The sequence below is a fragment of the Erinaceus europaeus genome, chromosome 7 (assembly GCF_950295315.1).
Source record: "Erinaceus europaeus chromosome 7, mEriEur2.1, whole genome shotgun sequence".
In the NCBI taxonomy this organism is placed as follows: Eukaryota; Metazoa; Chordata; class Mammalia; order Eulipotyphla; family Erinaceidae; genus Erinaceus; species Erinaceus europaeus.
Window position 1 is genome coordinate 13,173,000 of NC_080168.1, and position 27,355 is coordinate 13,200,354.

Genomic DNA, 27,355 nt, shown 5'->3' on the forward strand with positions numbered 1-27,355 from the left:
TCCCCAATAAAGAAATAAATTTTAAAAAATTAAAAAAATAAATGAATAAAATAAAATAAAATCTAGAAGAGAAAAAAACTCTCCTGGTGAGATAGGGTTCTCAGTTAAGGGACTGAGGCTGAAAGGTGGCTGAATGTCTGAGCTTCCTGGATTGCCCCCTCCCCCCAATCACAGGCTGCCACAACAGAGATTGGAGCTAGGAGGTAGCTCACCTGGTAGAACCTGCCTCACAAGAGATCCTGTGCATCCTCCCACCACATGGGGGCACCATGGACCGACCACTGAGCAGCCTCTCTGGTCGATTTTCTACTAATTAATTAATTTGCAGGAAGGAGAAAGAGAGAGGTAGAGACACAAAGGCAGAGACCCCGCAGGTCCTCCACCATCCTGGGAGCGCCCTCAATGCTGTCCATGGTGCTGCCTCTGTGAAGCATATGCTCTACCCAGTGAGCCACCCACTGTATCCCAGCTCCTACCTAGGTCACTGAGGTCTAGGGAGTGTGGCATCAGCATATCTTTGGGGGAGCTCGATTCAATCCACAAGTGACTCACTCTCCTAGACTGTCACCCCAGATCACCCCCCAGTAGAGACCTGGGCATGCCAGTCACTACCAGCGAACATTCACTGAGTGAGCCCTGGACTCACACGTGGCTCAGGGGTGACCTGTGCGTGTGACATCACCGTGCATCGGGTAGAGAGTAGGGAGGAAAGGGGGTTCAACCACAGAACAGGGAGAAGCTGTCAGAACCATACTTCCAGCTCTGAGTCCCATCCTAGAGGACCCGCCCCCAGAAAGCCCCGTCCAAGGCTCAGCATGGCAGAATGGGGGCGTAGCCTCTTTGCCGGGTGGCCACTTGGACCAGCCACCGACAGGCAGCAGGACCTTGGAGGTCAGGGAGCATGGAGTCCCCTGGTGGACAAGACTCAACGCCAGAGAGGCAGCTTCTGTCCCAGGGGTGTCTCCCGCCCCCAGGGACCCCCTCCTCCCAGCACAAGAAGAGGGGCTCTGTGCCAGCGGGAGGCTGAGAGGGTGACTCACAGCCTGGAGTCCACAGGCACCCCTGCCCCACTTGGCCGGGGATCTGGCTTTCCAGAAATAGTACCAGTGGGTCCAAGGTCCCCCCACCCCTGCACCCTGCAGTGGAAGCTGAGGCTAAGACTGTCTGCAGCCTCGTGGGGGGAGGGCCTGGGGAGCAGCTGTGAGAAGGAGGCTTCAGGGGAGGCGGAGCACTCTAAGCCCACAGCTGTAAGCATGGAGTCCTGCATGTCCTTCCTGTACCCTGAACCCTCATCCTGTCCACCAACCCCCCACCACCCCCACCCCCTCCACCCCCCCTCCCGCTGTACTCCATAAATCAGGGCTGAGAGCGGTAGGGGGGAGCCACCTGCTGGCCTCTCCCTGCTCTGCATTCCTTGCCTCATCACCCTGTGGAGGGCTGGGACTCACACACCCCCAAAAAGTCACTTCCCTCACCTCCCCCAGGCCTTCAGGGTAGGATAGAGCAGGGGGGGTGGGGGGAGACAGAAGAGCACCCCCCCACCTCATGTGTAAAGGGGCCTGATGGAGCCTGTGGGGAGAGGAGCCAAGAGGGTCTAGGTCAAGGAGACTCCAACATCCATGGACAGACTGAGGCTTGTGTGCCAGGAGGGGATGCCGCCACAGTAGGGAGAAGGGCTCAGCCTGTTGTGGGTACTGGGGGACCCCCCCAGGATAAGAGGCAAAGCCCCAGCTCACTAGCAGGTGATTTTAACCAGTGAATGGAGGTCAGCTGGGAACGGCGCAGAGGGTGGAGTGTAGGACTTGCACACATGAGGTCTGGGGTGTGTCTCCGCTAATGTGCTGGCCACTGCTTTGCAATAAATGAATCCAAAAAAAATATTCTTTTTTAACTGCTCAGCTCTGGCTTATGGTGGTGCTGGGGATTGAACCTGGGACTTTGGAGGCTCAGGCATGAGAGTCTCTTTACATAACCATTATGCTAAGTACCCCAGCCCATAGATCCTTTAAAAAATATTTTATTTATTCGTTTAATGGATAGAGGCAGAGATAAACTGAGAATGAAGGGTGAGATAGAAAGGGAGATAAACAGAGAGAGACCTGAAGCCCTGATTCACTGCTTATTAAGCTTCCCCTACAGCTGGGGATGGAGGGCTTGAACCTAGGTCCTTGCGGATGGTAATGTGCACTCAATTGGGTGTGCCACTGCCCTGTCCCTTAAATCAGTCCTTTTAAAAGTGAGTTGCTTCCCTTTAAGCACCACCCTCGACTGTTGGATGGGGAAGTTGGGGGTAGGGGATGGGGAGGGGCTTTCCCATCAGGAGAGTCCAGATTGAGGGTCCCTCTCCCCCCTCCCCAGCTCAGACACTTCTGGCATTATCCTATGCTCCAGTGGGGCCTAGGAGCTAGGTGGGGTCTCCCCAACTTTCTCTGCTCGTTGACGTTGGGGAGAGGATCAGATTTGCAACCCATTTGCCTGACCCCAAGCCTGAGCTCTGCTTCTGTATTTGAGACCATGCCAGGTGTCCAAGCTGACTGCTTGCTGGTGGAGGGGGCTTCTCCGGGGCAGCTCCCTGGACCCCAAGCTCAACAAGCTCTGCCACCACCCACCCCAGGATCCTTCTTTATTCCTGACCTAAAGGGCCCTGCACTTTCATTCTGCTCTGGGGCCCTGCAGACCACAAGGTGGGTCTGGCCTGCCTGCTAGCTGCACGAGGCTTTCTGAAGCTTTATTCATTTTCTATTTACTAACTGAAGATTTTATACATTTTGTAGATAGAGAAATCGAGAAGGGAGAGAGGCGGACAGACACCTGCAGCACTGCTTCACTGCCCATGAAGCTTCCTCCTTTAGGTGAAGATGAGGGGCTTAAACCTGGGTCCTTGTGCATTATGGTGTGTGCACTTAACCAGGTGAACCACCCCCCAGGCCCCAGATTTATTTACTGATTTACGAGAGAGAGAGAGAGAGAGAGAGCATCACCACTGTGCCAGGAATCAAACTAAGGACCTTGTGCTTGCAGGTCCTGCGCTCTACCCAACATGCCACCTTGCACACTGTAATCCTGTCCAGCTGCTGCAGTGTCCCCAACGTGCGATGATGTGCTTTGCCCCCATCCCACCCCAGCATCCAGTAGGTGAAGCCACCAGTCTCAGCCACGCTGGAGGACAGCCCCCAGACCGTGTCCTGTGCACACGCTGACCTGTCCTCTGCTGGCTCTTGGGGCCTGGGAGGGGGGCCTCATCAGCCTAGGGCTCTAACCTGCCATATGTGTGGATCTCCAGTCCCCTTGGGGTGTCACTGAGTGCTGACCCGGGGGAGAGACCAAGGGTAGCATCCTAGGAGCCAGCAAAAGCAGACCCATTTTGGGGGTGGCCATGGATTTCCAGGGGGCCCATCTTCTTTGTGGTTAATTTCCAGGAGGTTGGGGAGGTGGGGAAGGCCAAAGTGAGGGGGCATCCCAGTGGTCAAGGGGGCAGAGAATTCTAGGTCCCTCATGTTGTCTGACTCTTCTGGTGGACTTCTCTCTGCATGTCTCTCACTCACCCCACTTCCTATACAAGGCTCTCTCTCTGTTGCTCTGGGGTCTGGCCTTCTTTTTGCAGTGAGGGAGCCTCGTGCATGAGTGATTTCACAGTAGCCAGATGCACGTTCTCATCTGAGAAAGACAGAAAAGAGGAGAGACACCACAGCACTGCTCTACCATCTAAGGCACCCCCTCTCCCACATGTGGCTCCAGGGCTCTGAGCTATCTTCTCACCCCTCCTTTCTTCCCTTTCTTTTCTTTTTCTTTCTTTTTTACATTTTATGTATTTGTGAGAGAGATAGTAAGAGAGACAGAGAAAGGAGAGAGAGAGAGAGAACACCAGACATCACTCTGACATATGTGATAACAGGGATTGAACTCAGTACCTCATGCTTGAGAGTCCAGTACCTTATGTACTGTGCCACCTCCCAGATGGCTATTTTCTTTCTTTTTAAAGATTTATTTGTTCATTTTATGAGGAAGGGAGAGAGGGAGGGAGGGAGGTTGGGGGGGGAGAGGCATACCAGAGCATTGCTCTGGACCTCACTCATGAAAGTCCCACATTCTGTCTGCTGAGCCCCCTCTCTGGCCTTGGGGTGCTCTGTCTTTTCTGGGGGGCAGTTGTCCATGTGAGGCCTGCTCCTCTGTGCAATGTCCAGAGAGATGGGTGTCACAGAGGGACGCCAGAACTGCTTCTGAATGGCCCACACACGGGGCCTTCCCAGGTCGCCTGGGGGCCCCAGCAACAGGATTATTGGGGGATCGCGCAGGGCATTCTGTGGGACCCACCTGCCCCAGGTGGGGATTTGCCTGATGACGACCCTTCCTGGGAGACCCCCAAGCTGCCCCCTGCCCCCTAGATCCAGAAACAATGCAGGGCAGTGGCTGGGCTCAGAAGCCTGTGCTCAAACTGGGCCATGGACCCTTTCATCTCCCTGCACAATCTCAGCACCCCACAGCCACCCAGCAGCCGCCTGCACCCCCGCGTGCAATTAGGGCGCTAATTAGGATCCTTTGATCATCTTTGGAGATGACTGCATGGGGTAGGGCGCTGCCAGAGCAATTAGGGACAGAGGGGCTGGGGGCCCAGGCACCTGGGGAGGGGGTTGCCGGGACCCTCAGATGCTCCCGTGGCCTCCCTCCATGACGGTCTGGCCCTGGGGATGCTTTCAACTCCTCAGGGAAAGGAGCCAGATGGGAGCCCCCAGCCCCCATGAGGCCCTGGAGATGGAGCCAGCCCCACCCCATGAGCCCCCCCCCACCCCCTGCCTGGCCCCTGGCCCAACCGTCAGCTCTGCGGGTCCCTTTTGATGCAGCTGCGGAAACAAGGACTCCTTTGATAGCCGGAGACTTCAAATGTGAGGTTCGAACCCACTACCCCATTGCCTCCCCCTAACCCTGCCCCCCATTCCCCCACACCCCTCCCTATCCCTTCTCTATTTAGCCCCCTGAGCCCGCCTCCTGGGGGCTCCCTGGAGTTGAGAGTCAGGTGAGGGCTGGACCCCAGGAAGCAGGGACTCAGAGAAGAGTCAGCTCAGGGCATCCCAGCCCTGGAGCAACCAGTGTTTGTGGGGAGCAGGGGCCTAGGCCCCCCACCATGCTGCCTCTCGTGCTGCTGCTGCTGGGCCTCCTGGAGCCCAGGCCTGCCCAGGGGCTCCCCCTGTACACACGCCTGCCCCCCACCACCCTGCAAGGTGAGCTCTGGGGGCAGAGGGAGCCAGGGGCAGGTTGGTGCACCCTTACACCCACTCAACCCACTGCAGAGAAGGGGCTGGAAACTTCCATGCAAGGAGAGGGAGGAGAGGACAGGGTGGCCAGGGAAGGGGAGCCACTTTTCAGTGACTGCAGAGAGGGTTCTTAGCCTAGAGCTGGGCAAGAGCAGTGGACTCGATAGAGCACACGTTACAGTGCAGAAGGACCCAGGTTTAAGCCCTGGCTCCCCATCTGCAGGGGAGACACTTCATGAGCGGTGATGCAGTGCTGCAGGTGTCTCTCTATCTCTCCCTCTATATCTCTCCCTCCTCTCTCAATTTCCATCTCTATCCAATAAATAAAATAAAAATAAAATACTAGGGGGAGGGGTTCTGGCCCGATCATGAGCTAGTCCATGACTGAGCTCTGAGGCTTCTCTCCTTCAGGCAGTGATTTTCCTTCAAGGCTGTTCTGGTTTGTTTTTGGTGCCAGGGAACAAACCCTGGGCCTCATTTGTGATAAGCCTGTGTGCTACCACTGAGCTATACCCCAGGCTCCTGCTTCAAGACTTTAAACAAAGCCTCCCATCCCCTCTAGCTGCTCCCCCCCTCATGTGTGTGAGGCCTGCATTCTACCTTAGAATCACTGGCCTGGTTGCTTTGTGTTTCATTTGTTATGGGGGTGGGGTGATGGGAGCAGAAAGGAGCACAAAGCACCGCTCCACCATCCAGGGAGCTCTGCTCAGTTGTGTCTGGTGCTCACATGTGGTGCTGGGGCTCAGCCTGGGCCCTCATGCACAGAAGACAGGAGCTCTGGAGATGAGCCACTTTCCTGGCCCCACAATACCTGTCCCCCCTCTTTAATCTTTATTTGTGTATTTTAATCTTTATTAAGTTTATTCTTTCTTTTTATTAGAGTGCTTGCTCAGCTCCCACTTATAGTGATTTGAACCTGGAACTTTTGGTACTTCAGACATGAAAGTCTTTCTTCCTAACCATTATGCTATCTCCCCAGCACTAGATTGATTTATACAAGAACAAAAAGGAAAGCGACAGAAAACCAGAGCATCACTCTGGCACGTGCAATGTCAGTCACACTGGGGGCCTCAGGCTTGAGAGTCCAAGACAATGCACCACCTCCTGGGTGGCCCCCACCCTTCTTTTAGCAAACTTTTTTTTTTAATTGTTGTAGTCGTTGTTGGATAGGACAGAGAGAAATGGAGAGAGGAGAGGAAGACAGACACCTGCAGACCTGCTTCACCACTTGTGAGGTGACTCCCCTGCAGGTGGGGAGCAGGGGCCTCGAACTGGGATCCTTAAGCCTGTCCTTGTGCTTTCTGCCACATGCACTTAACTGGCTGCTCTACAGCCCAACTCCCCCTCTTTTAACAATCTATGGCACATAGAGCCTCACAATGCCAGTCCTGTGCTCTGCTGGCCAAGCTGCCTTCCCAGGTGCCAACAAGCCCTTTTCAGAGGCTCCTGCCCAGCGCTGCTGCAGTGGAAGAACTTAGGGTCATCCGCTCCCCCACTCCCGGAGTGGCTGCCCGCAGGGCACCCCAAGACTGGGGCAGAGGCCCAGCCTACTTCTTCTTCTGGGGTCTGACCAGGCCAGCCCTAAGCTCTCCCCCACCAACCCCCAGCCTCACCCACCCCGCCTGCTTCCGTCCGCAGCGCTGTCCGCCCAGGGCACCCGGGTCCTGCAGGCCGCCCGCAGGAGCGCACAGTGGGCGGTGAACCGCGCGGCCCTGGAGCTGCAGCACAGCCTGCACGAGTGCGGGGACTGTGCCAACCGCACCGTTGCGTGTCCGGGTGAGCGCGCATCCGCCTCCGAGGGGGCCAGAGGGACAGGGAGTGCCAGGCTCGGCCCAAGCAGGGTGGGAAGGCAGCGTCCCTCTGCTGAAAATGACTGGTGCTGGGTGAGGGAAGTGAGCATGGGGGTCCCTCGGGGACAGCGTGCCACCTACGGGTGAGGGGGGAGTGAGGCTCAAAGACTTGATTCTTAGCAGGACCTGGGTCTCCCAAGCCTCAAGCCACCCTTCTCCAGGATGCCTCCGAGCCAGGTGAGGCTGCGGGGAAAACTGGGGTTCCAGGGGTACCGCGAGGTCAGGGCAGAGGCCAGTCCCGTCTATGGTGACCCCGCTTGCGCTTCTAGGACCCTGTGGGAAGCGGCACCCCGGCTCTGTGAACGTGACGCGCGCCCACGGACGCATTGTGGGGGGGCGTGCGGCGCCCCCCGGGGCCTGGCCCTGGCTGGTGAGGCTGCAGCTCGGCGGACAGCCCCTGTGTGGGGGCGTCCTGGTGGCGGCGGCCTGGGTGCTCACCGCGGCGCACTGCTTCGCTGGGTATGTGGTGTCCCCAGGCACCCTGCAGCGGAGTCACCAAAGCACGTTTCTTCTCCTCCCGGGTCGGCGGGCGGGAGAACCGGTCTCTGCTGCCCCCTGGTGGCCGCGCTCAGTCTTTCCAGGCGCGCTTCCACGAGGTGCATTTGGAGCCTAGAGGCTGTGGCCGCTCCCCCAGACCCCTCCTTGCCCTCAGGCGGAGAAACAGCCTGGCTCTTGGGATCTGGGAGGAGGGAAGGTTTCCTGGGTACGTCCAAGTCCCCCAGTCCTGCTTACTGCACCACCATTCGCCCCCTACAGCGCCTCCAACGAGCTGCTGTGGACTGTGACGCTGGCTGCAGGGCACCGGGGAAAGCCGGCTGAGGAGGTGCGGGTGAACCGCATCGTGCCCCACCCAGAGGTGAGATGGCGCCGCTAACCAGGATTCACCCAGCTGGACTAGATCCCGCCCGATGCCTGGCTGACCCTGTACCCACACACACTCCACACCCCAGTTTGACCCACAGACCTTCCACAACGACCTGGCCCTGGTGCAGCTGTGGACCCCCGTGATCCCCGGCGGAGCGGCGCGCCCCGTCTGCCTGCCCCAAGTCTCCCGGGAGCCCCCTGTTGGCACCACATGTGCCATCGCAGGCTGGGGTGCTCTCTTCGAAGGTAGGGAGTGGGGCAGCACCTGGGCGGGCCGCGCGTGCGCGTGAGGGAATAGGGAAAGGAGTGATGGAATTTGGGGTGTCAGGAATTTGGGGGAGCCCAGCTCCTCCTGAAATACTGCTGGGTCTTGCAAAAGTGGGGGAGGGGAAAGGGATCCAAGTAGGCGTGGAAAAGGGGGGGCTCAGGCCTGACCTCCCCTTCCCGCTTCCCTGCAGACGGGCCTGAGGCTGCGGTGTTGCGGGAAGCCCGCGTGCCCCTGCTCAGCGCCCACACTTGCCAGCGGGCCCTGGGCGCCGGCCTGCACGCCAGCACCATGCTCTGCGCCGGCTACCTGGCGGGCGGCATCGACTCGTGCCAGGTGTGAGCCCGGGTGGACAGGGGTTGCCGGGTGGGCTGCCCCCTCTCACTGCGCCTGTGGTTAGATTCTGGGTCTCATGGCTGAAGTGGGGACCAGTGGGAAACCCCGCATGCCACCAAGTGCAGGCCCCCCCCCAAGCAGCACCCTTTCCTCTGGGCTCTCCGCAGGGAGATTCGGGGGGGCCCCTCACCTGCTCCGAGCCTGGGCCCAGCCCAAGGGAGGTCCTGTACGGCGTCACATCCTGGGGGGACGGCTGCGGGGAGCCAGGGAAGCCTGGGGTCTACACTCGCGTGGCTGTGTTCAAGGATTGGCTCCAGGAGCAGATGAGTGGTGAGTGTCTGGGTCCTGGGAGGTGGGTGGTCTGGCCTGCAGCCCTGAGTCAAGCCCAGGGAAGGGGGGGCTTCTAGCCTGGGAAGCCTCCAGCGCAGGACTGGGGGTGGGGTTCCTTAAGCGGGGCAGCTGGACATTGCCGCCTCCCTCTTCCCCCCCGGTAGCCTCCCCTTCCAGCCGCGAACCCAGCTGTATGGAGCTTCTGGCCTGGGAGCCGTCCGGGGAACCTCGAGCAGACGCCGCGCAGCCCTGCGCCTTCTACTCTCGGCTGTGCCCCGGGTCCGAGCGCGCATGCGTACACCTGGCGCTCCAGCAGTGCCTGCAGCGCCGTGGACGGTGCGGTGAGCCGGGCTCCCCCCGGGGCGCGCGGGTGCGGGGCGCGGGCGCACGTCTGAGCACCGGATCCTCGTCCCGTCCGCAGAGCTACGCGCTCTGGCGCACACCCTGCTGGACCTGCTGCGGGGCGCCCAGGATGTGCTCGGCCTGCACCCCGGGAGGCGCCTCGCCCCGCCCGCCTCGCCCGCCCCGCCGCCCCGGGAGCCTCCCAGGCGCGCCGCCCGCGAGCAGTGGCTGCACGCAGGTACCCAGACCCCGCGCCCTCGAACCCGGAGCCCGCCCGGGCCCGCGCGTCCCCCTAACACCGCGACTCCCCAGGGTCGCGCGCTGCAGGAATGAGGCTCCGGAATCCCGGGCCCGAGCGGCACGAGGGAAAGGATGGTAAGGGCGCCCTCTGTCGGTTGGGGCCGGAGGCGTAGGCCGAGGGTTCTGCAGTTCGCTGGGTCTGCTCTGCCCACCTCCTGCAGTAGTGTCCCAGGCTTGTCCAGCCTCAGTTTCCCCACCTGCACCATGAGCAGTCTGTCCACAGGGAGACCCCTGAGCATATGTAGAACCCCCTCCTCTTACCCCCACCCCCAGGCTGGGGCCTGTTCCCTGTTATTCCCAGGGCTTCCGCCCCTTTCCCCAGGCTGCTCCGGGCTGGCGTCCTTGAAACAGAAACTGGCCAAGCTGGAAGCCACCCACGCCTGGATCCTGCGGGTCCCCGAGGAGCGCCTGGTCATGGACTTCCAGGAGGTGGGGCTGGGCGTCCCCAGACTGCTTCCCAGGGGTCCGGGTCCCCGCCCTGCTGAGCAGAGGAGTGACCCTCCGTGACAGAATGGGGGCTTTCTCCACACTCCAGCAGCCTGGGGTAGATAGAGGCAGGGGCTCCCCAAAATTGGTCAAGTGTGTGAACTGGGTGCTGGGTGGGTGTGAGTGGAGGGAGAGGCTTCTGGTGGTATTCCAGTTGAGCCGGAGGCCAAGGAAAGGGGCTTGTGAGAGTTTGGGGAACATGTGGGGAGAGTTTCGGGGTGTAATCCCTGAGTGGCCTTTTCCCTCTGCAGGTGTTGGCAGATCTAGGCTCCAAGACGCTAAGCGGGCTCTTCCGAGCTTGGGTGCGAGCAGGCCTGGGGGGGCACCCCGTGGTCTTCGGGGGGCTGGTGGGGTTGGAGCCGGAAACACTGGCCCGCAGCCTCCCCAGACTGCTGCTCCAGGCGCTACGGGCCTTCCGCTCTGCTGCCCCTGCAAGGAGGCCCGGGGACCCTGGGTGAGGGGGGGCCGAGGAGGCGGGGCTCCCCCCCCCCAAACACACACACACATACACTCAACCCTGGGTTCCCCCAGCCAGGCCTCCAGGGGTCCTGCCCACACTACTCAGGACCTGTTGGGGTGATAGGGTGGGATTGATCCTGGGCCTGTCAGAAAACCACAGCAGCTTTAATAAATATTATTTATGACCCACAGAGATTGTTCTGGAACTTTCTGAACTTTCTGGGGGTGTGCTTTAGTCTCTGAGGGCGGGAGGAACCAGGTGAGCTGTCTTCTTCCCAAGAAATGGCACTGTGGCCGGCATGTGAAACTTCCCCCTGAAGGTCCTGAACAACAAAGTCCTGAACCTGGGTCCTCATGCATGATAATATGAGCTCAACCAATGCACTACTGCCCGGGCCCTCCCACTTATTATTATTATTTTTTAAAGAAATGTATGCTTATTTTATGAACAAGAAAGACCATAGTGCTGGGGAGATAGTTCTTCAAAATGACTTTTGTGAATGAGGCTCAGGTTCAGTTCCCAGCACCATCATAAGCCAGAGCTGAGCAGGGTTCTGTAAAAAGGAGAAAGAGAAGAGAAAGGGGAGGGGCAGGGGGGATAAGAGCACTCACTACTTGGTTCTGGCATCTGTGTTACCTGGCATCAAACCAGGTCCTCACCCAGGCAAGTCCTGTGCTCTTATCCGCTGAGCCCCCTCCCCCCACCCCAGCTCTGTCTCACTCACAACAAGAATAAAGAAACAGATTTGTAGGAGCCAGGGAAATAGCTCCCTGGCCAGGGCACCTGCTGCCTATTATGTGTGAGACCCCCAGGTCCAAGTCCTAGCACCATATGGGAGACACTAAGAAACGGGGGGGGGCAGCTCTGCTGTTAGGGTGTCTCTCCCTGTCTCTGGCTCTGTGCCTCTCTACGAGGAGTGAAGAAATGATGTATCAGTGAAGTCCCAAGGGCAGCCAAAAGTAATAAATAAAAGGTCATTACAACAAATGCACAAACTTTTGTGTTGTTTATTTGCTTGCTTTTTGTTTTAGCTAGAGACCAAGAAGGCAGAGAGGCAGAAAGAGAGTGAAAGAGGGGGGGAGTAGATAACATGGTTATGCAAAGAGACTCTCATGCCTGAGGCTCCAAGATCCCAAGTTCAATCCCCTGCACCACTGTAACCAGAGCTGAGCAGTGCTCTGGTAATAAATAAATAAGAGTGAAAGAGACCACAGCATGGAAGTCTCCTTGAATGTGGTGGAATCCAGGCTTGAACCTGGGTCACACACATGACAAAGCAACATACTATCCAAGTGAGCTATTTTGCTGGCCCTGAAAGTCAGTTTAATGGGGGTGAGGGGAGAGAGTTCAGGCAGTGTTACCACCCTTGGTAGAACACATATATTACCAAGAGTGAAGACCCAGGTTCAAGTCCCTAGTCCCCATCTGCAGGGGAAACTTCATAATCAGTGGACCAGTTCAGCATGTCTCTTTTGCTCCCCCCCTTCTCTACTTTACTTATTTTATTGAACAGAGAAATTGAGAGGGAGAGGGAGATATAGAGGGAAAGAGAGGCAGAGAGACACCTACAGCACTGATTCGCCACTTGTGAAGCTTTCTTTCCCCCAGCAGATAGGGACCAGGGGGGAACCAGGGGCTTGAACCTGGGTCTTTGTGCATGGCACACCTGGCCCCCAGGTGTCTCTTCTTCTCTCTGACTCTCCCTCTTTAGCAAAGTAAAAGGGGGGAAAAGTGCTCTCTGGGAGGGGTGGAGTCATGCAGAGATCAAGTCCCTACGATAACCCTGGTGACAAAAAAAAAAAAAGAATTAAAGTTAAAATTTCAAAGGAAGAGAAAAAAGAGGGGGAAGCTGATTGTTGGCATACCTGGTTGAGCACACACACACACACACACACACACACAATACAGTCCATGGGACCCAGGTTCTAGCTGGCCAGGCTTCATACATGGTAAAGCAATGCTGCAGGTCTCTCCTCACCCTCCTCCTCCATCTCCCCTTCCTTCTCAACTTTGCTCGGTCTCTATCCAAAATAGGTTTTTTTGTTTGTTTGTTTTTTCCTCCAGGGTTATTGCTGGGCTTGGCGCCTGCACCATGAATCCACCGCTCCTGGAGGTCATTTTTTCCCACTTTTGTTGCCCTTGTTGTTGTAGCCTCATTGTAGTTATTATTATTGCCATTGTTGACGTTGTTCGTTGTTGGATAGGACAGAGAGAAATAGAGAGAGGAGGGGAAGCCAGAGAGGGGGAGGGAAAGAGAGACACCTGCAGACCTGCTTCACCGCCTGTGAAGCGACTCCTCTGCAGGTGGGGAGCCGGGGACTGGAACCGAGATCCTTACGCCGGTCCTTGCGCTTTGCGCCACGTGCGCTTAACCCACTGCGCCACCACCCGACCCCCTTTTGTTTGTTTTTTTAAGGAAGAAGGAATGGCAGTAGCCAATGCCAGTCACTCTGCTCCCCTCCTGGACAGCCCAGCACAAGCACCCCACCCCACCCCCACTACTGCTTGGCATCTTTGACGGCTGATTCTGTCCCCACCCCCTTACCACCTGTCCCCAGCTCTCCACCAGCCTGGCCTCAGTCTAGGGGTGTCAGATGGCGTTTCCGGCCACCTCTTCCTTTGCCCCTCCCCCACCCTGCACCTGTCCCCTGTCCACTCTCCCACCCAACCCTGAAGGGACAGGGGAACTCACCACCAAGTCACCCAGCTGGAAGCACAGAATGGAGGGGGCTGTGTGGACGCTAGGGCTGCTGGCTGCCCTGGTTGTGGGTGGTAAGATGACCCTACACTCATGGATACCCCCAGCTCCTCTTATGTGGGGCTTCCTCTCCTGCCAGGTCTCCCAGGAAAGACAGACCCTGAGTTGCCCTCAGGACCCCGGTCCCAGAGAGCTGAACCCCCACGTCCCAGGAAGCCTCAGCTCCCTCTCTGGGCCTGCCTGGCTCCTGTCTCTACCCTGTGTCCTGCAAGCCTTGCCCTCACATCTCACAGACAGCTGGGGTCTGAACGAGGAGGAGCGGCTCATCCGGCACCTGTTCCAGGAGAAGGCCTATGACAAGAATCTGCGGCCGGTGGAGCACCAGGGCCAGAGCGTGGACATCTCGCTGTCCCTCACACTCTCCAACCTCATCTCCCTGGTCAGTCGACCTCCCGGGCCAGGTGGGAGCATGGGATACCGGAACAGAGAGACAGAGGGACAGTGTCTGGGGTGGATGGAAGCTGGGGCAGCGTCCTGGTGGCCAGGAGTCTCTGGGCCCAGGGAGGAGGCGCAGGGCCTCAGTCTGGCCTGGGTCACTTCTTATTCCCAAGTGAGTGCCCCAGCGCTGAGAGCCTGGGCTAGGGTCTAACCAGATTCTTGCTGTGGTTCCCCTGGGTGACAGCTGGGAAGAGGTGTGGGTGGATGTGTTGGGTTGGCAGACAGAGGGGCACACCAGACTTGCATGAGGCAGGTCCCGGGTTTGAGCTCAGCACTAGGTGTGCCAGAGCCCAGTGGCCAAAGTAGAGGAACATAAGGAAGAGGAGCGGGGAGGGGAGAGTGTAGGCATGCCCAGGGTGGCTCAGCAGGTATAATGTGTGCCTTACCAGACAAGAGGCCCGGGGTTCAAGCACCAACAGCACACAAAAGCAGCATGTATGGCACCCAAAGGGTTCAGTGCTGCTCTGTCTCTCCTGCTTTCTGTCTCTCCCCCCAACTTTCTAAGCGTGCAGGGAGAAAGTTGAGCTGGGGAGGCTGCTCCCCCATATCACCCTGCTTGAAGCCCTGCTGGCTCTTCCCGGCACCCCAGAAGATCAGTTAGTCAGTCAGCGAACAGGGTGGGATGGACCTGGCCGGCTAAAGCACAGCCTCCTGTCTGGTTACAGAAAGAAGTGGAGGAGACTCTGACCACAAACGTGTGGATTGAGCACGTAAGGAGAGCGCCCTGCTCAGAGATGGGGGCAGGGATGCAAAGAGTGGGGTGTTCGCTTGGGACAGGGGCCCTACCTGTCTAAGGGGCTGGCTGCCACCCAGACTTTGCCAGAACTCACTCTTATTTTTATTTATTTTTAACTGGAGCACTGCTCGGCTCTGGTTTATGATTGTGGGGGGGGGAGGGGGCGGCTGGACCTGGGACTTTGGAGCCTCAGGAGTGAGAGTCTCTTTGCATAACCATTATGCTGTCTACCCCCACCTCCCAGAACACACCCTTCAGATGCTTTGAACTTCGGCCTTCTCTGTCTTCCTTGAAAACAGGCCCTCGGTTGTGCCAACCCCACTTTACAGACCCCCTGTCTGCACTCTGCATCCACCTGGCCCAAACTCCTTTTGTCACAGCTCCCAGGCCCTGCCCACCCCTCCCCCAACCCCCGGAAGTGAAGGATATGAATAACAGCAGAGCTCACCACTGACATGCTTTGGGGTCTTCCAGGGCTGGACAGACAGCCGCCTGCAGTGGGACAAGGAGGAATTTGGGAACATCAGCATCCTGCGCCTGCCCCCGGACAGGGTGTGGCTCCCTGAGATCGTACTGGAGAACAAGTTGAGCTCACAGCCCCCTTCGCCCTTGCCCTGGCCCTGCCCACTTTGTGCCAGGCGCTCACTGGGCCCCTGTCCCTCTCCCCCAACCCCAGCAATGATGGCTCCTTCCAGATCTCCTATGCCTGCAACGTGCTCATCTACCCCACGGGCTGGGTCTACTGGCTGCCCCCCGCCATCTTCCGCTCCTCCTGCCCCATCACCGTCACCTACTTCCCCTTCGATTGGCAGAACTGCTCCCTCAAGTTCAGGTGCAACATCTCTCCAGGCGCCTCCAGGGGCAGGGAAGGAGAAGGCAGCCCCTTGAGGGGGCCCCTGCTCTGCCTCCCCACCCATGGGACACCCCTTGGCCCCACCCCTTGTCCCCCAGTTCGCTCAAGTACACCGCTAAGGAGATCACGCTGAGCCTGAAGCAGGAGGAGAAGGATGGACGCACCTACCCCGTGGAGTGGATCGTCATCGACCCCGAGGGCTTCACAGGTGTGTGGAGGGGGACCCACACTGGGCACAGGACTGGGCTTCCCGCTGCACAGAGACACAGACTCGGGGACACCTGTTGAGAACAGAAAGAACGAGCCAGCCGGTCGATGATGTCCGCAGGACAGATACACCTGGGTGCCCCAGCCCTCTCCCTCACCTCCAGGGGACCACATCCTGTGCTTCTCAGGGCTGGATCTTCCAGCCCTTGTGACACTTGGAGGCTCACTCTCACTACCTTGATTTCCACAAGTCCCCTAAGGATAGTCATTTATTTCTGTCTTTTTCAGATATACACACAGAGACAGAGAGACCACAGCACTGAACGTCCCCCCATGCCATAATGCCCCAGTGCTGTACAGGGTGGGGTGGGGGGGAGGCTCAAGCCTGGGTCATGCATGTGGCAAAGCAGGCACCTTCCCAAGTGAACTTTCTCACCAGTCTCTATTATCTATCTATCTATCTATCTATCTATCCATCCATCTATCAGTTTTTACTTTTTATTTGGTAGGACTGAGAGAAAATGAGAGAGGAGGGGAGAGAGAGAGAGAGAACTTCAGCACTGCTTCATTGCGTGTGTCTGTCACTTCCCCCTGCAGGTGGGGACCAAGGGCTTGAACCTGGTTCCTTGCAGATGGTAACATGTGTGCTCAACCAAATATACCATCACCTAGTCCCATTTATTTATTTATTTATTTATTTATTTATTTATTTTACCAGGGCACTGTAGGCTTTGGTTTATGGTGGTGCAGGGGATTGAACCTGGGACCTTGGGGTTGCATAACCATTGCATAACCATTATGTTATCTACCCCTGCCCAGTCCCTCTTATTTTTATTAAATATTCTGTTTCTTGTTTGCTTATTTTTGTCATCAGGGTTATTACTAGGGCTCAGTGCCTGCACAACAATTCTACCACTCCTGGGGCAACATTTCCCCATTTTTCATTCTGTTTTTGATAGAGAGAGGGAGGAGAAGAAGGAGGAAAAGGAGGGGGGATGGGGGGAAAAGGACACCTGCAGTACTGCCTTACCACTTGTGAAGTTTCTCCCTGCAGATGGGGACTGGGGGCTTGAACCTGGGTCCTCTCCCATGGTAATGTGTGTGCTCTATTGGGTGAGCCACCACCTGACCTCCACTTTCTTAATTTCATTGAGATAGAAAGTTTCACATGAAAAAGAAATCAGAGTAAGAAATCAGTAAGGGCAGGGGAAACAAGATAATGATTCTGCAAACGACTCTCATGCCTGACGCTCCCAGGTCCCAGGTTCAGTTCCCCAAACCACCATAAATAAGAGCTGAACAGTGCTCTGGTAAAAAAAAAAAAAAAAAAAAGACACAAGTGAAACCAGAGTACATGCAGCACCAGGGACTGAAACAGGAGCTAGGCCTCCAGGCCCTGTGCTCTGCTAGCTGTGTCATTTCCCCCACTGTGGAGACCCCAGGTTTGAGCCATGGACTTCAATTTCTTTTACTACTACTGTCATCATCATCATCACTATGAATTTACTTTCAAAATAAGAGAGACACCAGAGTATTGGTTAGCTTGGGCACAGGGTGGTGCTAGGGACTGAACCCGTGGCTTCTGGAGCCTCGGGAATGCAAGTCCTGTGCTCTAACAGGCTGAGCTTGCTCCCTCACTGATGACCTCAGTTTCTGTTTTTTTTTTCCAGTGAGAAGGAAGTAGTGGGGCCAGGTGGTGGTATACCTGGCTAAGCACACACATTACAGTGCACAAGGACCCAGGTTCATGTCCCTGGTCCCCACCTGCAGGGGGAAAGCTTCACGAGTGGTGAAGCGGTGCTGCACGTGTCTCTCTGTCTCTCTCTCCTTCTTTATCTCCCCCTTCCCTCTTGATTTCTGGCTGTTTCTATCCAATAAATAAAAATAATAAAAAAAATTGATTAGCGAAGCATAAGGACCAGCATAAGGATCCCTCCCAGTTCAAGGCCCCAGCTCCCCACCTGCAGGGGGGAAGTCGCTTCACAGGCAGTGAAGCAGGTCTGCAGGTGTCTATCTTTCCTTTTTTTTTTTTTTTGCCTCCGGGGTTATTGTTGGGGCTCAGTGCCTGCACTATGAATCCACTACTCTTGGAGGCCTGCTGCCCTTGTTGTTGTGTTTGTTGTAGTTGTTATTATTATTGTTATCATAGCTGTTGTTGGATAGGACAGAGAGAAATCGAGAGAGGAGGGAAAGACAGAGAGGACAAGAGAAAGATAGATACTGCAGACCTGCTTCACTGCTTGCAAAGCGACCCCCTGCCTGTAGGGAGCTGGGGGCTCAACCCAGGATCCTTACGCCAGCCCTTGCACTCTGCGCCATGTGCGCTTAACCCGCTGCGCTACTGCCCAGCTCCCAGATGTCTATCTTTCTCTCCCCCTCTCTGTCTTCCCCTCCTCTCTCTATTTCTCTCTGTCCTATCTAACAATGACGACATCAATAATAGTAACTACTACAACAATAAAAAACAAGGGCAACAAAAGGGAAAATAAATAAATTAAAAAAAATTAATTTTAAAAAATATTTTTTAAAAAAATAGAAGGAAGTAGTTACTACCAGAGAAAAACTCTCCTCTTACAGATTGAAACTTCCAACTTGACCCCCCCCTACACAGCCCCACCTCCCTCCAAGCTGCTGCCCGGGGCCCCCAGTCTCCCAGTGCCTCCCCCCATCCAGCCCCTCTTTCTGTTCCCCTGGGTCCCCCACAGCCTCCTTCCTGGTCTGACCCCCCCATGTTGTCCCCCAGAGAACGGAGAGTGGGAGATAGTGCACCGGCCAGCCAGGATCAATGTGGACCCCAGCATCCCCCGGAACAGCCCTGGCCACCAGGCTGTCACCTTCTACCTCATCATCCGCCGGAAGCCACTCTTCTACGTCATCAACATCCTTGTGCCCTGTGTGCTCATCTCCTTCATGGTTAACCTGGTCTTCTACCTGCCAGCCGACAGTGAGACCCCATCTGACCCCAACCCAGCCCCTCGCCTCCTGGGAGCCCCATGGGAGCTACTAGTCCTGGTGTTCTCTGCCTGGGATCCTGGCATTGGGCTGGGGGGAGGGGCTCTGTGACCCTCTCCCATATTCCTGAGGGGCTATGTCCCCACTTAGTCCCAGTTTTTGCCTTTTGTGAGAGCTTCCCAAGGGCCCAAGGAGCACATGGCACTGTCCCCTTCTGGGAAGGGATGGGGTCACCAGGTGTTGCCATTGTGACCAGGCCTGAGCCACAGGAGGTCATGGCAGGACAGTGAGGGAGTCAGAACAGGGAGACACACTCTGCCTGCTGACTTCTAGAAAGATGTCAGAACTGTGTCAGGCTATGTCAGAACATTTGCTATGATACAGGGCCAGAGGCAGCTCGTCCAGCAAGGCGCACACTTTACCATACTCAAGGACCAGGGTTTGAACCTTCAGACCCACACCGGGTCACCTTCATGGAGGAAGCCTCAGGGGTGGTGGAACAATGTTATGGTGTCTCTCCTCTGTCTCTCTCTATGTGACTATATATATATATATTGGTTATGACCAGGGCATGAGACAAATGCTATCCCAGCCTCTGCCTCTGGCAGGCCCAGAAGAACCTGCAGGGGCAAGAGTATAAGCAGAGTAGGTGGGCAGGCCCTGAGGAGCCCACATGGTTGCAGGAGAGGCACTGGGACAGGTCCCTGGATGAGCCCTCACAGCCACCACGCAGCCCTGTGCTCTGGAGCTCTGTGGGAAGAGTGCCCATTGGGGTCTTTGAGGGAGGGGCTAAAGATGACAGCTGGGGTTCCCAGGAACTCACCCTGCAGGGTAGGGAGGAGCCCTGTTAACACATCCTCTCACTTTGTGTTCATCACATGTGATAGTTGAGAAAACAGCAGAAAGTTGGGGAGAGAGCATAATGGTTATGGAAGAGACTTTTGTGCCTGAGGGTCCAAGATTCTAGGTTCAGTCCCCAGCACCACCATAATCTAGAGCTGAACAGTGCTCTGTGAGAAAAAGGAAGAAAGACAGAAAGAGAGGGAGTGAGAAAGCAGGAGAGGGAGGAGAGGGAGAAAAAGGGAAAGGAAGGGGAGGGAAGGGAAAGGGGAAAGGAAAGGAGAGGAAATTAAGGCAGAGAACTGAAGCTACTTGCCTGAGGTCACCCACCCTATAAGTGGCAGAGGCAGGACCTGATCCCAGGCTGAAGATCAGGGCCTGGAGCGTGGTGAATAGTGATTGGTGCTGGGACCACGGTGGGGCACCGTGTCCAGGGCCTGAGCTCGCTAATCTGGGCTCCCCCAGGTGGTGAGAAGACGTCGGTGGCCATCTCAGTCCTTCTTGCCCAGTCTGTCTTCCTGTTGCTCATCTCCAAGCGGCTGCCTGCCACATCCATGGCCATTCCGCTGATCGGCAAGTGAGTGGAGCCACGCCCTCCAAACGCCACGCCCCCGGGTCTAATCCTATCAGGTTGCCAACCACTTCTTCTGGCCACGCCCTCCCCATGCCTAAACCTATCAGATTGCCAACCACTCCGAGGGCCACGCCCACCACTCCTCCTATCTAGATATTCCACACTCACCATAGGAAGCCAAGTCTAGCCCTGTCACAGACCACTCGGCTCACCTAGTCACACCCACCCAAGACCGGCTTTCCTGTCCTGCCACACCACCCCATGCCCTGGATGCGTGGGTGGATGGACGGGCAGATGGGTAGCAGGAAGGATGTGTGGATGGGTAGGTATATGGATGGAGGGTGGATAGAAGGGAGGTGAGTGAATGAATCCGTGGATGGTTGAGTAAGTGGATGGGTGGATGGATGGATGCATGTATGTAAGCGGAGATGGCTAAATGGGTGAGTGGATAAATGGATGAGTGGGTGGTGGGCGAATCGAGGGCCTGCTGAACTCGTGCCTGCAGGTTCCTGCTGTTTGGCATGGTGCTGGTGGCTATGGTCGTGGCAATCTGCGTCATCGTGCTCAACATCCACTTCCGCACTCCCAGCACCCACGTGCTGTCTGAGGGGGTCAAGAAGGTGAGTGCTCTCAGCCTCCTGGGGGTCCCCAGGCTTCCTTGGGACCCCGCCCAATGCAAAGGCGCCCACCGCAGCCAGTCAGCAAGCTGCCTCCCCAAGGTAATGCTGCAGGACAGAAGCCAGCGAGTGAGGACAGATCACGCCTGGACCAGGGACTGGACCTGGGACAGATCTGGACCAGGGACTTGAACCTGGGCCCCAATAATTTTTATTTTTTATTGATTTTTCTTTTTTAAAGATTGTCTATTTATTTATTGGATAGAGACAGCCAGAAACTGAGAGTAAAGGGAGGGATAAAGAGGAAGAGAGGGAGTTGGGCAGTAGGCAGCACAGCAGGTTAAACGCAGGTGGTGCAAAGCGCAAGGATCCCAGTTCGAGCCCCCCGCTCCTCACCTGCAGGGGAGTCACTTCACAAGAGGTGAAGCAGGTCTGAAGATGTCTGTCTTTCTCTCCCACTCTCTGTCTTCCCCTCCTCTCTCCATTTCTCTCTGTCCTATCCAACAACGACAACATCAATAACAACAATATTAACTACAACAATAAAACAAGGGCAACAAAAAGGGAATAAATGAATAAATAAATAGTAAAAATAATTATTAAAATAATAATAATAGAGGAAGAGAGACAGAGAAACACCTGCATCACTGCTTCACCACTCATGAATTTTTCTCCACTCATGAAGCTTTTATGCAGGTGGGGACCGGGGACTTGAGCCTGGGGTCCTTGCACATTATAACATGTGCGCTCAACCAGGTGCTCCACCACCTGGCCTCGCCTCTGTAATTTTCATTCTTTAATTCAGCAGCAGGGGCTGAAACCAGGGTCTTATGCATGTGCACCCCACAGAGCAACCTCCTGGGCCAATTGCTCCATCCTCTATTTTTGAGAGAAAAAGGAGAGAGAAGTGACAGAGAGGAGAGACAACACTCTGGAGTTTGGTGCTCCCCTGTGGAGCTGGAGCGTGAGCTCAGGACCCCCATCTAGGTGCCTTAGTGACAGTAGGGGACCAAGGGACAGCCGACAGGCCAGAGTGGGGGGCTTGCTAGTGCTGTCCGGGTGTGTGGTGTGACCCTGTTCTCCCCGCGCTCCCGGGCCCCACAGCTCTTCCTGGAGAAGCTGCCTGTGTTTCTGCGCATGTCCCGGCCAGCAGAGGATGCGCGGGGCCCCGGGTCCCTGGTCCGCAGGAGCAGCTCCCAGGGCTACATCTCCAAGGCCGAGGAGTACTTCTCCCTCAAGTCCCGCAGTGACCTCATGTTCGAGAAGCAGTCAGAGCGGCACGGACTGGGCCGGCGACTCACCACTGCACGTGGGTCCCTTGAGACCTGGCTTGGCAAGGGGGTTTCTGAGGGGTGAGGGCAGATACCTACCGTCAGCCTGGCATTCACAGGTCGACCCCCAGTAAGCTCCGAGCAGGCCCAGCAGGAGCTGTTCAGCGAGCTGAAGCCCGCCGTGGATGGGGCCAACTTTATCATCAACCACATGCGGGACCAGAACAACTACAATGACGTGAGTGACCCCAGGGCAGCCGTGTACGGGTGTTCAGGTATCGCACTGATCAAGCCTTTTAAAAACTTATTCATTGGGGAGTTGGGCGGTAGCGCAGCGGGGTAAGCGCAGGTAACGCAAAGCACAAGGACCTGAGTAAGGATCCCAGTTCGCCCCCGGCTCCCCACCTGCAGGGGAGTCGCTTCACAAGCGGTGAAGCAGGTCTGCAGGTGTCTCTCTCGCTCTCTCCTCCTCCTCTCTGTCTTCCCCTCCTCTCTCCATTTCTCTCTGTTCTCTCCAACAATGACATCAATAACAACAATAATAACTACAACAATAAAAAGGGGCAACAAAAGGTAATAAATACAATTTTAAAAATACAAAAAAAAAAAAAAAACTTATTCATTGGAGCCAGCGGTGGGATACCTGGGAGAGCACCCAGGTTCAAGCTTCTGGTTCCCTCCTGCAGAGGTGGAGCAATAATGTCAGTGTCAAAAAAAGAAAAAAATAAACATTTGTTTGAGTTTGGCTGAATAGCCTAGCTAGTAGAGCACAGGCCTTACATGCCTGAGGCTCCTGGTTCCTGGCTGGCTCTTCCCTGTCTGTCTCAGGTGAATCACTATCTTATATAAAGTAAAATAACTCTTTCTATAATGTAGTGCCAGGGGTGACTTCAGGCCTCATGTATATATCATACCACTGAGCAGTCTGCCTGGTCCAATTTTCTCATTTTTTTGTTTTGCTTTTTAGAGACAGACAGACAGGAGAGAAAGAGAGACACCAAAGCATTGCTCCACCATCTATAGAGCTCCCCCTGGTGTATCCATGGCATTCTCATGTGATGCCAGGACTTGAACCCAGGGCCTTATGCATGACAAGGGGCACAGTGTATACCAAGGTTCTACCAGGGCTTCTTTCCAGACCATCCAGGAGCATCGTGCAGGGCACGCACACTCAGACACCCACGCCCACCCAGTTGGGGTCACAGCCTCCCCTAGGGTACTCTCTCTTTCCCCCGCTCTTCTCCTTCCTCTTCTTCCTCCTTCTCCTCCTTATCCTCTTACTTCTCCTTCTTCTTCTTCCTCTTTCTCCTCTTCCTCAACTCCTTCTCCTCCTTCTTTTGAGGTTTATTTATTGAAGGCTAAGAAGTTATCTCAGTCTGTCAGAGCACAGGGCTTGCATTATCTGAGGCCCCAGAGACAACAGGTTCAATCCCCAGCACCACCGTGAGCCAGAGCTGAGCAGTCTCTTCTCTCCACTCTGATAATCAGTTTCTAATAAAAAAAAAAAAAATCTTTAAAAGGGGGTCAGGCGGTAGCGCAGCAGGTTAAGCACAGGTGGCATGAAGCGCAAGGACCGGCGTAAGGATCCTGGTTTGAGCCCCTGGATCCCCACCTGCAGGGGAGTCGCTTCACAGGCGGTGAAGTAAGTCTATAGGTGTCTGTCTTTCTCTCCCTTCTCTGTCTTCCCTTCCTCTCTCCATTTCTCTCTGTCCCATCCAACAATGACATCATCAACAACAATAGTAACTACAGCAACAGTACAACATGGGCAACGAAAAGGAAAATAAATAATAATAATTTTTAATTTAATTTTTAAAAATATTTTTTAAAACATGTTTTATAAGAGAAATCAACTAGAGCACCCGTGGGTCATGTGCAACATGGGGAATTAAACCTAGGATCTCACCCCTACAAAGCAGACACTTACCCACTGAGCCACACCCCCAGCTGTGGGCCAGTCCCCTCCTGACTGAGGTCACAAATATCCTGCTTTTGCCCAAGCCTGAGGCTGCAGACACAGCAGAGCTTTGAAAGGAGCCTAAGAGTTGGTCAAGATCATACAACTTTTTAAAAATCATTTTACTGCTTTTACATGAACAGGGAGCCAGCAGGAAACTCCCACATGCAGCCTCCTATGCCCAATTTTCTAGGCTTTATCTTTTGATTTTAAGAGAGGCAGGCAGGATAGAGGGAAAGAAAAGGGGCTGGACAGTGGCACACCTGGATGAGTGCGCAGGTTACCATGCACAAGAACGAAGGTTCAAACCCTCAGTCCCCATCTGCAGGGGCAAAGCTTAGTGAATGGTGAGGCAGTACTAGTTCTCTCTCTCTCCCCACCCCCACCTCTTTCTTCCCTTTTGATTTCTCTGTCTTTATCCAATAAATAATTAAAAAGGAGGAGAAGGGGAAGGAAAGACACCATATCACCGCTCCACCATCCATGTAAATCTCACTTTTGTGTTTGGTGCCCTGTGTGGTGCTGGGGTTCTAACCTGGGGCTTCACACACAGCAAGCCGTGTGCTCTACCAGGTGAGCTGTTCCCCAAACCTTTGTTTGTTTCCAGACCACTGCTCAGCTCTGGTTTATATCAGTACCAGGGATTGAATCTGAGACCTTTATTGCCTCAGGCCCAGGAGTCTTTTTGCATAACCATTATGCTATCTCCCCAGACCTAGATATTCATTTGTTTATTATTTCACTGTCACCAGGGCTTCACCACTCTAGTCTCATTATTTCAGACACAGAGAGACAGCTGGGGTGTGCCAGGAGCTCAAACCTGGGTCAGGCACCTTCCCAGATGAGCTACGTCAGCCCTTCACTTTTTAAATTATTATATATTTATTTATTTATTTATTATTGGATAGAGGCAGAAAGAAATTGAGAGGGGAGGAGGAAGTAGAGAGGGAGAGAGACAGAGAGACACCTGCAGCCCTGCTTCATCACTCAAGTTTACTTTTTTTTAATTTTAAAAGTATCTTTTGTTGGATAGAGGCAGAAATTGAGAGGGGGTGGGGAGATAGAGATAGAGAGACAGAGAGACACCTGCAGGCCTGCTTCACCACTCGCAAAGCCTTCCCCCTGCAGGTGGGGACCAGGGGTTTGAATCCAGGTCCTTAAACCCAGGTCCAGGTACACCACCACCTGGTCCCTTAATTTTTTTTTTAAGATTAATTTATTTTATTTTGTAAGTGAGAGACTAGAGCCCACTCTGACATCTGAGGTGCCAGGGAGCATGCCTGTGCCCCCCCACATACACACAAGTCCTGCACTCTACCCACTGAGCCACTTTCATGCCACCTAGAAAGCCCTGCTTGCGAAAGGGACACACCTGTGTTGCAGCAGCACTGGTGGCAGAAGGAGGGAGCACCCCAACCCCCAACTCCTGGCACCCCAACTCCTCTCCAGCCCAACCCCCCACCCCCAACCCTGCCCTGAACAAGAACAGAGGCTGTGGCTCTGCTCTAAGTATCCTGGAGAAATGGACAGACAGAATTCTAGTCCTGCCTGTGCCTGGCGATGACCTGGGCCAGTGGAGACAGACCAGCACCCCCCATCCCCTGCTGCCCACTGGCATACTCACTGCCTTAGGTTTTGCTGTGGGGGCCCCTCACCCCTCTTCCTTTGTCCCCAGGAGAAGGACAGCTGGAACCGCGTGGCCCGCACGGTGGATCGGCTCTGCTTGTTCGTGGTGACGCCCATAATGCTGGTGGGCACGGCCTGGATCTTCCTGCAGGGTGCCTACAACCAGCCCCCCACCCAGCCTTTCCCAGGGGACCCCTTCTCCTACCAGGAGCAGGACAAGCGCTTCATCTAGGGGGACTTGGTATCAGAGAGAGGGTGGGGGGTGGATCTATGGTTGACTGGAGTGAATTCTGGTTCCATGACACCAGCCCAGCTGATGTTGTCTTGGGGTCAAGGTCAAAGGCAAGGAGAAGGTCTGACCAGCTTTTCCACTGGGGGCCAGGCCTCAGATAAGACCATCAAAGAGGACTGTGGGAACAGTTTGTGGGGAACCGGAGGCTGTCTCAGGGGCCAGGGGAGATGCTACCTCAGCTGCATCTAGGGGGCCCCTCCCCAGTGGGTCAGGAAGACAGAAGCTCCTTGCCCCCTCCCCCAGATGGGGGTAGAACGGGAGACGTCTTTTCCCACTGACCTCTCTGATCTGGCCTCTGAGTTCTCACTGCCACCCAGGTTGGGGGGCACCTCCTATCCTGGACCCCTCAAGAAAGCAGGAGAGCACTGGGGTATAGGGGGCCCTTCCCCAGTCCTTTCTGCCCCAGCCACTTTGTGTCAGCCCCTCTGGGAGCTGAGCACTGCAGTGAAGGGTCAGGCTCAGCACAGAGACTGTCAGTATCACACACATGACTCTAGAGCCCCGGAACTCAGCCTCCCCATCCCCCAGAACCCTCTAACATCCTTCTCAGGTACAAAACCCTTCTCCCCAAACAAGGGGTCCCTGGTAGTGTTTGGGGCATGCTCCTTATTCATCTGAAATCCACACTAACTCAGTATCCTGAACTGTCATTTATGAAGCCAGCTGCCACAGGGAACAGCCCCACAGCCCACGGGGTGGGGGGGGTAGGACTCCCTACCAACACCCCTCGAGTAAACTTGAAGCACCTGTCCCAGTCCCAGTGGGGTCCTCAGATGACACCACAACCCAGCATAGCCCAGCTGAGCCCCAGCCACCACCCCCCCCCCCCCCCACACACACACACACACACACCAGTTCCCTTGCCTAGGGGGCCCGAGTGAGAGAATAAAGGCCTGTTGTTTGGGGAAACATAGTTTCGGTGGTTCATTACGTCAGCACCTTGGCCCAGGCTGAGCTGTGCTACAACTTTGCCTCATTGTCCTCAGCTCATCAGCAAAGCGGGGTTTCTAATCCATCCTGCCCCTGCAGCCTTGCTGTGGGATGAGAAAGGACTTGTGTCCAGCAGCTTTAGCTGAGAGGGAGTGGAGTGGCAGGAGCTGGTAATCCTAGCTGAGAGGGAGTGGAGTGGCAGGAGCTGGTAACAAGGGTTCCCCTTCCTCTAATCCTAGCTGAGAGGTCTAACCACTTCTCTCAGGATGCAGAAGGGGAGCTGTTTGGTCTTTGCACAGAAGCAAAGAAAAAATAATTATTTAAAAATGTAATTTTTAAAATTTTATTTACTTATTTATTTTGGATAGGGACAGAGAAAAAATGAGACAGAAAGGGAAGTAGAGAGAACAAGAGAGAGACCTGCAGCACTGCTTCACCACTCATGAAGTTCCCCCCACAGATGTGGACCAGGTCCACATCTTGAACCCAGGTCCCTGTGCATGGTAGCATGTACAGTCAACTAAGTGTGCCACCACCTGGCCCCCAAAATCATTTTTGAAAGATGCATTTGATTAATTTTTTTTTGTAATAGAGACACACAGGCAGAGAAAGCGAGAGAAGGAGAGAGAGACCCCACAGCACCTAAGCTTCCTTCAGTGCAGTGGGGGCCAGGCTCAAGCTGGGTCACACTTGACAGAGCAGCGCACTGTCCAAATGAACTATTTTGCCAGCCCTTGGTTAATTTTACATGACCTGGTTTTGTATGAGGGAGAGAGAGAGAGAGAGAGAGAGAGAGAGATGCTGTACTGGGAATTGTAC

General features: G+C 55.3%; 1 protein-coding gene across 5 annotated transcripts; it reads left to right on the forward strand.

Annotated features, from left to right (window-relative positions):
* The first annotated feature begins 5,014 nt into the window (after nucleotides 1–5,014).
* CHRND (cholinergic receptor nicotinic delta subunit) lies at nucleotides 5,015–26,390 on the forward strand. 5 transcript variants are annotated; one of them, XM_060193779.1, is made up of 23 exons: nucleotides 5,031–5,219; nucleotides 6,891–7,028; nucleotides 7,223–7,279; nucleotides 7,372–7,561; nucleotides 7,859–7,958; nucleotides 8,053–8,212; nucleotides 8,425–8,567; nucleotides 8,735–8,897; nucleotides 9,062–9,233; nucleotides 9,319–9,477; nucleotides 9,552–9,614; nucleotides 9,862–9,968; nucleotides 13,477–13,622; nucleotides 14,347–14,391; nucleotides 14,892–15,001; nucleotides 15,094–15,249; nucleotides 15,369–15,478; nucleotides 18,221–18,421; nucleotides 19,735–19,846; nucleotides 20,349–20,463; nucleotides 21,565–21,769; nucleotides 21,851–21,969; nucleotides 25,364–26,390. In XM_060193779.1, the coding sequence occupies exons 1-23, from the start codon at nucleotides 5,123–5,125 to the stop codon at nucleotides 25,544–25,546; spliced, it is 3,051 nt and encodes a 1,016-aa protein (XP_060049762.1). In that variant the 5' UTR covers nucleotides 5,031–5,122; the 3' UTR covers nucleotides 25,547–26,390. The 5 variants fall into 5 exon arrangements, with proteins under 5 accessions (XP_060049764.1, XP_060049765.1, XP_060049762.1 ...); XM_060193780.1 differs by lacking the exons at nucleotides 5,031–5,219; nucleotides 6,891–7,028; nucleotides 7,223–7,279; ... (3 more) ...; nucleotides 8,425–8,567; nucleotides 8,735–8,897 and having other exon boundaries at nucleotides 9,067–9,238; nucleotides 9,841–9,968; XM_060193781.1 differs by lacking the exons at nucleotides 13,477–13,622; nucleotides 14,347–14,391; nucleotides 14,892–15,001; ... (6 more) ...; nucleotides 21,851–21,969; nucleotides 25,364–26,390 and adding an exon at nucleotides 10,277–10,675 and having other exon boundaries at nucleotides 5,015–5,219; nucleotides 9,062–9,238.
* The last annotated feature ends 965 nt before the right edge of the window (nucleotides 26,391–27,355 follow it).

Excerpts from the sequence above, each read along its gene's own strand:
- CHRND (XM_060193779.1), top strand. The coding sequence starts at position 5,123 with ATGCTGCCTCTCGTGCTGCTGCTGCTGGGCCTCCTGGAGCCCAGGCCT. Across the intron at positions 15,250-15,368 it reads AACTGCTCCCTCAAGTTCAG|TTCGCTCAAGTACACCGCTA; the intron begins GTGCAACATCTC and ends CTTGTCCCCCAG. Across the intron at positions 21,970-25,363 it reads ACCAGAACAACTACAATGAC|GAGAAGGACAGCTGGAACCG; the intron begins GTGAGTGACCCC and ends CTTTGTCCCCAG.